The sequence below is a fragment of the Protopterus annectens genome, chromosome 5.part0 (assembly GCF_019279795.1).
Source record: "Protopterus annectens isolate FY-2018-M chromosome 5.part0, PAN1.0, whole genome shotgun sequence".
Taxonomy (NCBI): Eukaryota; Metazoa; Chordata; order Ceratodontiformes; family Protopteridae; genus Protopterus; species Protopterus annectens.
The window spans coordinates 1,718,213,401-1,718,226,989 of NC_056735.1; the positions used below are offsets into that span (position 1 = coordinate 1,718,213,401).

The 13,589-nt window shown below is 37.6% G+C and overlaps 1 protein-coding gene across 2 annotated transcripts in view; it reads right to left on the reverse strand.

The window, feature by feature from the left end:
• Window positions 1–13,589, reverse strand: part of RABL3 (RAB, member of RAS oncogene family like 3) — a 696,369-nt gene that overhangs the window by 331,222 nt on the left and 351,558 nt on the right. For both annotated transcript variants that reach the window (XM_044071511.1, XM_044071512.1), the window contains exon 5: window positions 12,257–12,407. In XM_044071511.1, coding sequence (XP_043927446.1) covers window positions 12,257–12,407 — 151 coding nt within the window. The remainder of the gene's footprint in view (window positions 1–12,256; window positions 12,408–13,589) is intronic.

Below are 13,589 nucleotides of genomic sequence, written 5' to 3' on the forward strand. Positions count from 1 at the left end.
CCGGAGTCTCAGACCTGTTGTATGAATCTTTATTTTGTCTGTTGCCTCACAACATTCTCCCTCCTGTTGAAAAAATAAAGTCAACCAACGTCAAGTCTCAAATTCCCCCTCAAACTTCTGACCCATCTCCAATGTTCTGCCACTAACCAGTTTGCTGGAAATATTGTCAGCTAGCAGCTTCATGACGACGTCAATAAATACAACTGAGGGCTTTGCTCTCCCACACACTTCTCACAAGATTGAGCTGTTTTTTAATTTCTCCAAGTCCTTTGGGTTTCTAATACCATGATGAGAATGGACCCCATTCCTAAGTCAAACTATGACTGAAATTCATGAAATTAGTATTGTTTCAATCTTTGATGTTAGCCAGAAGTGCTATCCTCAATGTGCCCAGTAATGACTCCTTCTGCAAATCATATGGAGTTACATGTATCGGTAACATATCCAAGTACGATTGTAAATTCTTTTTTTCAAGCCCCATTGCTCCTACTACTATTGGAACTGACTGGGTATCCTTCTTCCACATTGCCCTTGTCTCTGCCTACAAATCCTGGTATTTTATAACTTTGTGTCTGTCTGTACGTAGGACACTTTAGTCACTGGGTGTAGCAATGTCAATGATCAATGCTACTTTTGCCTTCTTTTCATGGACTACTACTTCTGGTTTTCTTACATCTTTTTTTTAACTGTTGGTAATGGGTGATATAATATGATACAAATTGCATCATTTTCTATAATGCTTTGTGGCTCATGTGCTTAATGTTTTTCAGTTACTTCAATATTATGTTTGCACAATACCCAATGCAACAGTCTTGCCACATTATTATGCCTTTCAGTATGCAGTCATTCTGCCATTAGTATATCACAACCAAGATTTGCAACTGTTTCCAGTTCTGTTTTACAAAACCTACATTTGTCTGTTTCTCTCAAATGTTCAATGGCTTTTGCAAATTAATGTGCATGTAGTCCATTATCTTGGGCCGCCAATATTAACCTTTTGTCTTTTGGTTTAAATTCACCTTTCCTTAACCATTCCTGTTCTCAATCCTGATGGACATGACGTTCCAAGAGTTTTCTATACTTGCAACTATATTTATGCATTTTCCACATTTCTTGTCTTCTCATCTGATCCCTCACTTTATATTTTTCTTTTGTTTTTTGGCACATTCAGTTGCTACCTGATCTTTATCTACTTCTGGTTTAATTTCAATTCCCGCCCGACACCGATATGCTTCTGCTAATCTAAGCAGGGAAGTCATCTTGGACTTATTCTCCTCATGTTTTAAAACTTTCACTGTTTCAGTCTTGTGAAATCAGCAGATATGCATACAGTCCTATGATTGCAGGTCTAGATATGCAATCAGTTTTGAGGAGGCCCATACCTCCTTCAGAATGGGGAATATATAGTCTTGGTATACTCTGACTTTTATAAATAATCTGATAAGCATGAAACATGTGTTGGCTTTTCCTTTACAACTGATCTAACACGTTTTGGGACCAGTCAATCCCTCCAGAACTATATGTTAGGACAGGAACAGCAAATTGGTTTATAGCTTGGACTTCATTCCTAGATGTCAGTACTGTTTTCAGTATTAATTTTAGTCTTCTAAAATGCTCCTTACTAAGTTTTATTCACATTTGTTCATGTTTTATTGTTGATCCTTTACCATTTCCTAAATATTTATATACTCCCTCTTGAGCAAGTTCTTTTATATTGCATTCATGTCCTGGACCAATGTTTTCTTGTCGCTGCAGCTTTCCTAATTTAAAAGTTTTATTTATCAAGACCAAATGACATTTTATATCATCTAAAAAAGTTCTGATCACATGCAGTTGTGCTTTCAGTTCCTCATCTGATGAGCTATATAGTTTTAAATCATCCACAACGAGAAGATGAGAAGTCTTTACACTTTGTTGTTTTCTGGGAGCCAAATTGTAGCCATGACCTAATCTGTTAAGTAGACAGCTTAATGGGTTAAGGGCAAGACAAAAGAGCAGTGGTGACAAGGAGTCACACCCTGGAATATCTACCCTTTGAATTTTAACCCTGGAATAATAATTTACCCTTTATCATGGCTTAGTAGCAAAGAGGTTTGCCACTGTTTCATGGTCACTGCGATGTAATTGATCAGTGTAGGGTGTATCTTATACATTTTAAGCACTGTTTTATCCATGAATGTGGGATACTCTCAAATGATTTTTTGTAGTCTATCCATGCCATACTTAGATTTTTTCCCCTTTTTACAGTTCTCCTTTATAACGTTACTTAACTACAAGTGATCTTTTGCTCCATATATATTTTCTTTTGTTGCCATGATTGGCTTTTCTTCTAAATGACTGTAAACTCTGTCGGCATCAATTCCAGTGTATAGCTTATATGTCGTCGGAAGGCAAGTTACTGGTCTGTAGTTTTCAGTATAACTTGCAGGTTCACTCGAGTATGAGTATTGCTTTTCCTGTTGTTAACCAAGTTGGTGTCTGCTCGGCGTGCGCATATAAATAGTTCTTACTCGTGACTAAATTGTCATGTAAAGATGTTAATACTTTTAGCCAGATGTTCGGTACTGCATTTGGGTCTGGGGTTTTCCAAACAGGAGCTTTTCTTAACTTTGCTTCAATTTCTCTGGCCATTACTTCATTCCATTTCATATCCTGTACATATGAACTTCTTATTCTTTCTTATACTTCTTTTATCCATTCAGCATCTGTTATGTTCCACAAGATTTTCACAGATATTTCTCCAAATGTATCTATTTCTTCTTTTTTTTGGTGGCGTTTCATTTCCTTTTGCTTAGTTTCCCATTTCTCTATTAAACTTTTTTGGGTCATTAATAAATTCCTTATTTTGTACTGTCCCTTTATATTTATCTGTATATCTTCTAAGTTTTACTGCCTGTGCTGATATTTTTTTGTGATACTGCACAATAGATCTTGATCTGCTCTGATACTGTGCACTGCTTTTATCACATATATCTTTGCAAGTATTTGTTGATCTGTTCCCTCTTCTAAACTGTTATAACAAAGACACTTCTTGTTTTAATTGCTTTATAGTTTTCTCTATTTGATACTTCCATGGTGGCATTTGATTTATCCCCTTCCTTTTCCTTACTGCCCTGTATTTTTGCAGTAAAATGTATCTGTTATTAATTTAGTTGCACAGAAATATATCTTATTTACTTCTGTTATATTGCATGAATCACTATGAACAGTCCTAATTACTGTGTTCATTTGTTTTATCAAACTTTTAACTTTTGGGGATTTTTTTGACTTTCTGTAGTGTATTTCTTTCATTGATCTTAATATACATATCTAGTCTGTATTAAATCAAGCAACTCTTCTCTTAGATAATTTTCTTCTAAACTGAGGGCACATTCTTTGTTCAGCAGTTTCTATTTCCTATGGGCATTCTACAGAAAGTTCCAGAGCATCTTCCTGTGCCACATTCTCTTCAGTCTTATCCTGTGTTATCCGTTGCTCCTTCACATGGGAACTCACTGGCCCATCACTCCACAACACTGCACCAGAGTTGCCACAGTTTCCAGTTCCTTCCCTTGCTCTGCAGCTCCAAATGAACTTTTGTACTGGTTGCCTACGGAAGGCTGTAAAGTATTTTCATATGGCAACTGATCAGATGTTTCTCACTCCACTGGTTTCTCTTTAATTTGGGGATCTTTTGCTTTATCCTGCTGTGATGTTATCAGAGGTGGATTTTCTACACCAAATCCTTCACTTCGCAGGTAATCCATAACCTCAGTTTCTATTTCTTTAACTTCTCCATTACTAATCCTCTTTTCTGCTCTTCCTCTTTGTTTTCTTATTTTCTGTAATGCAAAAATTTCCAGATCCAGATGCCTTTGCCTATATTTCTCTTCAAATATTTTTGGTCTGCTCTTTTTGTATTGATTAGTTTTGCTTTCTCCTTTGCATAAATATTGCACCATATTAAATTTGCATAAATATTGCACCATATCAAACTTCTTTCTTTCCTGTGCCCATATTCCTTCAACTGTCTCTGGGGGACTTGTTCCATCATGCTGTGATATAACCTGTGTTAGATTTTCTACACTAAATCCTTCACTTTGCAGATATTCCATAACTTCAGCTTCTATTTTATAATTTCTACTTCACTAATCTTCTGTTCTACATTCCTTCCTTGTGATCTTATTTTTTGTATAGTAAAATTATTCATATCCGGATGTCTTTGCCTGTATTTCTCTTAGACTACCTTTGCGGCTGCTTTTTTATACTGATTTTGACTTTCTCCTTTGCATAAATATTGTACCACACCAGGTCTCTCTCTCTTTCTTTCCCATGTACATATTTCCTTTTTTATACCCTTCAAAAATCTCTAGATTTTCTTTATATTTTTGCAACTCCACATTTGCTTCTTTTTCCAAATGTTGAAAGGTTTCTTGGTCTATACAATGTTTTTTAAAAATCTGTTGTATTTAATGAACACATTTTTCTGAAGGTTTTGACAGTTTTTTCTTGTGCAGGTATTCTTTCCTCTAATTTCTCTCTCAATCTTTTTGTACATCATCTATCTGGAAATTGTGGGCTTCTTCTTAATCTCATTTGTGAAAAAAGAAGAGGATAAGGTCCACAGGAGTCCCTTGGGAACACCTTTTGGGCAGAAACCAGGCTGTTAAAAATGTATTCTGCCACACACATCAACAAAAGTATGACAGAACAAAGTGCCTAACAGACTTTAAATATCTCTGTTCTTCAGATGGACACTGATTCTGCATTATGTCTGTTTGAAAGGCCTAAAAGTGTTTAACAGTTTTTGTGATTTTTGTGGACTACTACTTCCTTCTACAACAGGGGGCCATGCTCCCTAGAGCCTGACCTAGTCCACTGTAGGAATCTTTCCATGTCTTGAGGACTCTACATTGTCATTTTTTCCAGTACTGGCACCAGTGCGTCCACCAGGATTGGGCACTTTTTTAATCCTGGGTCTTGTGCACCCAGCAAACTTTTTATTTTTTAACCTACTTCTGTCCATGATATATGCTGTATAAAATACAGTCTATATATCAGTGTGTGCCTTGGAGTAAGGCTAATGTTCTGAAATACAATATTCCATTTTCAGTTCCACTACTGCATTATGTCACACACAGTTAGTTTCTGCTTTAACTTTAGTATTTTAAATACCCTTTATTATGTTGCAGATTCCACTGACACCTACATGAAGGAAAGGCTGTTAAGTGGAGCTTTACTTATCTCTCTTATGAGAGTACTTGACCTGGAAGATAACCAGTTAGTTCCTAACAGACTCTAACATTCAAAGTTTGGTCAGTATCTCTTGAACTGGTTCTTGTGGGATCTGAACATTTGTTAGGTCTTCTCTGATGATGTTTTCTTTCTGAGCCTGGTTTCTGCCCAAAAGGTGTTCCCAAGAGACTACTGTGGACCTTATCTTCTTCTTTTTTCACAAATGAGATTAAGCTAGATGTTAGAAAGCCTACATGGCCCCTTTTGTGCAAGCTTAATGCTCTCACACCACTATTAAAAATACCTGAAGTGTAGAATGGATGGTATAACACAAGTTAGGCCGACATCAACAAGTCAAATGTAGTGCAGGTTATGCTCCAAGTACTTTTCTGTTGTGAGAAAGATGTTTAACAGGCTTTTGTTAAGCACTGTCACAGTATGACCTTGCACCAAGGATAAACAGAGGACAGTGCTGGCTGGCAAACAGCAGCAGCAGAAGGTAAAACAGTTTTTACATGCTGTTAAAAATGTATTCTGCCACACACAACAAAAGTATGAGAGAACAAAGTGCCTAACAGACTTTAAATCTCTCTGTTCTTCAGATGGACACTGATTCTGCATTATGTCTGTTTGAAAGGCCTAAAAGTGTTTAACAAGCTTTGAAGGGCTTAAAATGCCAACATTCATCTTTCAAGATTCGCTATCAATGTGAATTTCTTGGCATTTTTTGTCATGAATAGAATTACTTGGTTATAGGTTCATAGAGTAGTACTAGGCTAACTGCCCTTGCGAGCCATTTTAAGCCTAGCCAATTATCCCTTGTCAGACTCAAACCCTGCACCTTGTATTTGTAAGGCAAACACCTTAACCATTAGGCCACCCTCCCAACCCCGGCCACCCTCCCAACCCCTTATGATTCAAAAATCTTGATGACTGGATGGGAAATGGGAAATTCACCCCAGGGATCACTTCTGTGGCTCTGCTCGACAGGGGCACAGGAAAATAATTTTCTTGGGTGGTGAAAGCCAGGGTACATTTTTTGGCTAGGCTTGTATGGGCCCTAAGGCCGATAGCCTATTACCTACCTATGAACCTATGAAGACCCCATCTTTATACTCTTATGTCTTATCTGACACACATCAGAGGCTTAAATTAACGAATCATACTCAATCTGTCATATCATGGTTTCACTGGTTTTGGGTTCCTCCCAAACTAACTAGAATTTTATAAACTGTACTCAACAAAACCTGCTGATTCATTAATCTACCTAGTCAGACAGAGAGACAGAGAATCACTGTCTGCCACTAAAAAATTCCAGCTGGCCTACTAGTACTAAAAATTCTAACCTTTTACTGAGTAGTCTTCCTTCCAAACTCAATTCTGCCTCTTAAATACACTTCTAGATCTCACAAACTCAGAATCTAATTTCTTGGTATGATGCAGCATGCACCTTAAGAAAATTGTTTTTATATTATTCCAAGGGAATGTTTTTTCTCAGAAATGGCTCATGACTATGAAATACCCTCCTGGCTTACTTAAACTGGCAAAATTATCTCAATTTAAAGAGAGCTGTATTCATATCTGTCAAGTGAGACACTCTGCAATGCATGCAAGGACAATGACTGATTTATATTTTGCACTTTGCTTACCTCATCCACATTTCTGAAAATTATACCTTACTAAGACTAGCTAATTCTAACCTTAAGTACTACACAACTATTACTGCGACTCACCAAATCCTTCCTCCTAAAATGGCCATTTCATCTGTACATATTTTATACTGCACAACTTGACAGCTGCTTCTTTATCTGACAACTATTTTTTTTTTTTGTTTTTCAGCCTGTATCACAGATGAAGAGTCTCTTTTAGTCAGTTAATTCACAGAATCATCAAACAATAAAGAGAAAATATGTTTCCCAGATGGATCTAACTTATGCCTGCTTGTTTGATATTCCACCCTAGAGGAAAAGAGGCAAAACCCACTACTAAGGTAGGCTAATGATCGCCGGTGCCTTTATAAGCCTTGCCATGCAACCCAACCAAATTGTGTCCCTGTGTATCAAGGGCATTTATGAGGAAGGAGAATGTTAGTCAAGATGTTTCTAAACGTTATGTGGGGGGTTTATGTTATTTTGGGCATTAAGGCATTACTATATTACTGTCTGTCTCTGTCTATGCAAGACATGGGGGCCAGACCTGGGGTGAATTTCTGATTCCCCCTCCACTGGTCAGGGTTACACCTAAAAACAGTTGGGATGAACTCTGCTTCACATGGATGGGGAGCCTGTTCTAGAGCATGGGGATCCTCAGAGACAAACATCTGTCTCCCCAACAAGACATATTTATGTCACAAGCATAATTTAAATCCTTGGATCGAATGGTTTTGATGCTGTTCATTTTGTGGATGTGCAAATGGTCCATCAGAACTGCATCCAAGGATGCCCTATATGTCAGGCATAGAGACAGAGTATAGAGAGAGGGCTTTAAGAAAATTTGTAGAGGACAATGTGTTTCTATCTTGGATTCTCCTGGTAAGGAACCTTTGTGGGCATTTCAAATGTTGCATATGTTTAGTCAGGTACGTATCAAAGGGGGCATTATACTCAATGATGGGTCTGATACGGGCAGAACAGTGGACACTATGAACTTCCTTGGACCTGGATGCCATGGCCATATATATACGTTGGGCAACATAGAAAGATTTTTTTTTTTAATACCACCTTGGCTATGTGTTGGTCAATTGTCAGATTTCTGTTGACATATGTTCCCAGATTCCTGACTATTGGAACAACTCTTAAGGGTGTCATAATGTAGAAATTAGCCTGGGTGGAAGTTTTCCCATAAGGCACTATAATGCATTTCTTGGCACTGAGTTTTAGTCTCCGACTTTAGCACCAGTCATTTGTCTGTGTTAGGCCTTCTTCTAGGATGTTTATATCACGGAGGAATCTATGACAGCTCTCAATTTGCATTAATCTGTGAACTTGGTCGGCCAAAGGCCCTTGACATTAGCCTTTACCTGCAAGTAGATACCAAATAGGAGTGGTCCCAACACAGAGCCCTAATGCACCCCACTGCTGATCAGTCTTCTCAGTGGAGGTGGTTATCATCATCATTCCTGACTTCCTGGGTCCTATCTGTGAGTCAGCTGGCAATCCGGTGAATTATATAGGGGTTTATGCCCAGTTTGGTGAGTGTGTCAATTCTACCCAAGTTGGCTACTTTACTGTATTGTACTGAAAGCCTTAGCCAGGTCCAAGTAGGCAGTATGCATCATTTTCCCCTCTCTCAAAGAAGTTCACAAGGTTTAGGAGGCATGATCTTCTCCTGATAAAGCCAAACTGGGTCGGGTCCAGTGTCTGAAGAAGGTTGCCTATGTCTTTGTTGCTCTTTTCCATGATAATTTGTTTCGTGGCTTGCATATTAGACTAGTCAGACTAAAAGGTCTGTAATTTCTGGGGTCAGTCGATGGTTCACCCTTGTGAAGTGGGATAACCATTGGAGTCCTCCATTCTCAAAGTACAAAGCATGTTTTGAGTTGAAAAGTGACTGATGTGGTCCTGATAGGTCATATTTCAGCTATTTAGGAAGCATCCCAGAATAAGTAGTTCCATTCCAATTTTAATCTGAAAAATGCATAAAAATATGCAACTAGTGAAGCTTCACTAGTAGCATACTTGCAATGCCAAATGTAAAGCCTCTTTAGCAACAAAGCTACAGAAGACATCCACAAGTAGTGTATCAACAAACACAGACACACACAGACACACACAGACACACACACATGGGTGTATGTTAGAATATCTAAACTCAAAATATCTAACAGTTAAAATATTGAAAAATAAAACTTAAAAATCCTAAAAGACTGAACACAAACTGTTAAGACAAGATAATTACGAAGCAAGGCACACAATGCAAGTCCGTTAAGCTTCAAAAAGCAATGCAACTGTCACGAAGCTGTAATATATACAAAGTCAATGAAAATAGAAGTTAGAACTCTATTTAATAAACGAGCACTTTCGGAAGGCTTAGTATCCTTCCTTCCTCAGACAAACCACCAGGTTACATTAATTAACATTTAAATATTCAAATAAAAAAGCAATCAGTGATGTCATGAGACTCATTAGTCCATTTAAAACTACAAATGCAAATAACGAACAACCAAAGCATTTCCTTCATTGCTACCCATTCACTACATTGTTTATGAAATTAATGTAACCATAAACTCACAACTATCATTCTATACTATACTTAAAATTATATATCTATATTTTAATTAATAATTATATAAGATAATTATATAAAATTTATATAAATATAATTTTAAAACGAAATTTATAGTAACAATTAAATAAACATAATTCATCAAAAAATTGAAATAAATTTCTAAAATCTATCCTAATATATAACTTAAAATATAACATATAAATTTTACATCTTAATTTAATTATACCAACCATTCACATAATTTATGGTACAAGACATATTATTACTATAATACTACCTATGCAAATAATGCAAACTCTTCATAAAAACATTCCCCTTCAGCATCTCTACTTTTATTATTATAATTATTATCTCTTTAATGCCATGTGTTTTAAAACACGTCATAGAGATAAATTCATTAAGCCCTGGAAATAAATATGCTAATAAATGTGTGTTTCTGTATCTATGTCTATGTATGACTGGGTGTGTATAAACATACATGTGGCAGTGTATGTAAAGGTGTGTCCCTGCCTTGGGGGTGAAAGTGGGTTTGCTTATCAAAATATCACAAAAAAAAGCATAAGCAATGCCCAGATGAAACTTCTGTGTTGTTCAGAATTTGCTGACTTTCACATGTAATAGCCAAATAAAGGAGCATTTTCTTTTTCTTGGGCTCCTCAATGAAGTTAGCAATATTGCTATTAGTGATGGAATTATATCAGCACCTTAAAACGTTTTTTACACTTTATTCTAGGCATTTTATTTATGTGAGAAGTTACAGCCAAGAGAAACAAGCGGTTCTCAGTGGTGTGTGTGTGTATGTGTGTGTGTATTTATGGGTCTCATTCAGAAGAGCGGCACAACAGATAGCCGAACTTCATATGGTCAAAATCACATGACCAACTTTCTGAAAAGCTGAACTACAGAAAACAACAAAAATCTATGTTTTTGCAGTGGTGCAAGCCCTCCTGCACCTCCCCACAACCCCTACATATTACATATACCAACTCCAAGAAAGCACTGCAGTGCGGAAAAGGGTAAATTCCCCAGTCAATATTGTACTGCGATCTTCATTCAAAAGCTTCAACATTTTGGAAAGTCAATCATGTGGACTCGACCATATGAAGTTTGACTTTCTACTGAGTCAATCTTCTGAATGGGACCCATACACACACACATGCGCGCACACGCACACACACACACACACACACACACACACACACACACACACACACACAGACAGACACAGACACACAGACACACAGACACACACAGACACACACACATAACAAAGAACAAACAATGGTGTCTTGGTCCATGGATGGGTAGTATTTCTTTGCAAAACAGGAAGTCTGAGTAGCTGGCAAGTGGAGGTTGGATTTTGTGGTTATCAAATGCTAACAAGTGATATGAAAGGTGGGTGGGTGTGACAACAGATGCCAGGTCTGAGAGGAAAAGGACCAAGAATAAGGTGTCTGAAGGACCTGCTGTTTAATTTGTTGTGCACTTATTTTTTTCTCAGTAAGATGAATCATCTATTACAGACTTTGAGGTTGTCTGTCCTGTAATGTTTTCTTCTTGCCATGGCCCTTGTGATTTGAATATCATTTTAATCACAAGCTTTAATTATGATGTAGTCAAGGCAGTGCCTGTGCTTAGAACAACCACGGCTCCAAACAGTCACAGTTGGTGTATTGTCTGAATCTAGTATTTGTCGTGATTAGGCCATGTGTCACATCTATACTTAATAGAACACCAGCGGAGTTTAATACATCCTTTCTGACCATGCTGTTCTAAAGATCTAAATTATATCTACATCTAGCCTTAAATTCTCCAAGAAGAAGGATGCTGACCTTCTTCGAGGTGCTGGTCAGAAATTCATAAAAGCTGCTGTCAAACCTTTAACACATTAATCAGCATTGAGTGCTAAAGGTATATGCACTGATGAGTGGCATATTGACTTTTGCTGAGCTTAGCATATGACTCAGGCTCATGGAAAATGCCCCAAGGCAGCACTGTAAACTGGTTGATGAATTTGTTACTTTTGACAAAGCTGATAATGTGAATGCTACTTCACTCAACAAATTTCTTTTTAAAGAAGAATTTACATTTACAACTTCCACACACTTCTCTCAGACAATCAGCAGTTTTTTTTGTCTCATGGCAAAAATGTCAATTTTACTGCTATTGAGTTGCTTGCTGGGAAGCTCAACATTTTTTTTCCTGGCCATTCATTAATTTGGTTGCCCCTCAACCTGACTGTAATCAGTTCATGTTACAAGAATCGCCATTTCTATCACTTCAAACAAGACTGTGATCTAGCTGAATATAGATAGCTCTGTAACCTTGTAACGAAGTAGGATTTGCAGCAAAATTCAGCTTCTTTAGGAAAGAGCCTTTTACTTCAATATGGCCACAAGTGAAGAGCTTTCTTGACCCACACATAGGCCTTTGGAAAGAGTTGCATAGTCTTTTCTGTGGAAGTATATTTTAACAAATTTGTTAAGTAAAGTTCTATGATTACTTCAGCTAAGTAAAATTGAAATTTAGTAAGTTCCAGTTTGCTGTGTCATTTTACATCAGCTTCCACTAAGATGACAATATGTACACAGAAATGCCTGACAAAACAATACCAGAAAGGGACACAACCAATCTCACTCTGACAAAAATAAATAAATAAATAAACAAACAAACAAATAAATAAATGCTTTACATATACCATATTACATATCCTATGAATGCTGCGTCTAATATTTTGTGATCAAATGTATGACTGTAAGATTAACACAATCACATGTGCTCATAGACTTGAAATAGTCCATTAATAAATACAAACCAAATTAATCTCTTCTGCATTGAAGTCTTCAGCTAAGAATGCCGTCCTGTTTAATACTTCACTTCGCTTGTTTTCTGAAATCTGATCTAACTTTGTTCCAATGATAAGCAGAGGAATCTGGATATCTGCAAACTGTTCTCGATCATAGTCTCTTAATGAAACAGACAAAGAAATTAGTTAAAAATAAAAACCTTCTGAAGGAATCATGCTAATACAGTGTATACATATTAACACTGACAGTGCAAGTCTGAGTATTTGCTTCAGCCAACAAAATCTGGCAAAGGAAGGGATATACATCATACAGATATTTTCTTGTTCTTATGTGAAGGATGATTGTGTAGCAAGCTCTTACTCTGTATGGGTTGTGAAGCCACAGGTGATGCAAAGCTACAAGTGAATGATTGTGAAAAGGGATTATGCTAGGATGAAGCTGACGTGTATTTTTTTCATCTGTTCCTGGCATGTTGACTGGCAATGTTTGTTACCTAGTAAAAAGTTTTGTTTGTCCAGATGTTAAAGGACTGAGTGAGGGGCTAGATTAGAGACAGGATGGCACCTTCTCCTGAAATAACAGAGGAGGATGAAAAGTACAGTTGTGTACCTACCATAAATGTAGATGTTCGAGTGTATTCACTGTTGCAGTCATTACACTTGGGTTATCCTGCTGGCAGGCTACCCGCAGTCGGCCTGAATTCCAAAGTGCTGGTCCGGCGTCGGTTGCTGTCGCCTCTTCCCTGACGTCAGTGTGCCGGGGTAAAAAAAGATCCAGCCGACGCCATTTTCTTCAGGTTTTTCTTGACCCAGATGTCAGGTGCCCCCAAAAGGGTAGGCTGTAAAAATTATGATCATAAAAAAGCATGCACATAACCTTCATCTACAAGCAAATACACCACATAGGTTGTATAGAATAGAGAGGTACAGATAAGTCCCAGCAAAGAAAAAGGGGGATGGTGGGAGGGTAACCTGGACTGCAACAGTGAATACACTCGAACTTCTACATTTATGGTAGGTACACAACTGTACTATGTTCATCGTGCTTCACTGTTGTAGTCATTACACTTGGGTTGAATCCCAAAGCTGAGGTTGGGTGGCTGGGCCTAAATAGAGTTTGGAGTAGCTATGAGGCCCTGCAGAACTGCAGTGGCAAAGCCTGCTCTGGATTTAGAGTAGAGAGGTAAATGGTAGTGCTTTGTAAAAGTGTGCACTTAAGACCATGTTGCAGCCTCCAAAATATCCTTGGTTGGTACTCCTCTGAGGAAGGCTGCTGAAGTGGCTGCTGCTCTGGTAGAATGAGGCCTAATGCCCTTGGGCACTGATTTGCCATGTTGTGAAT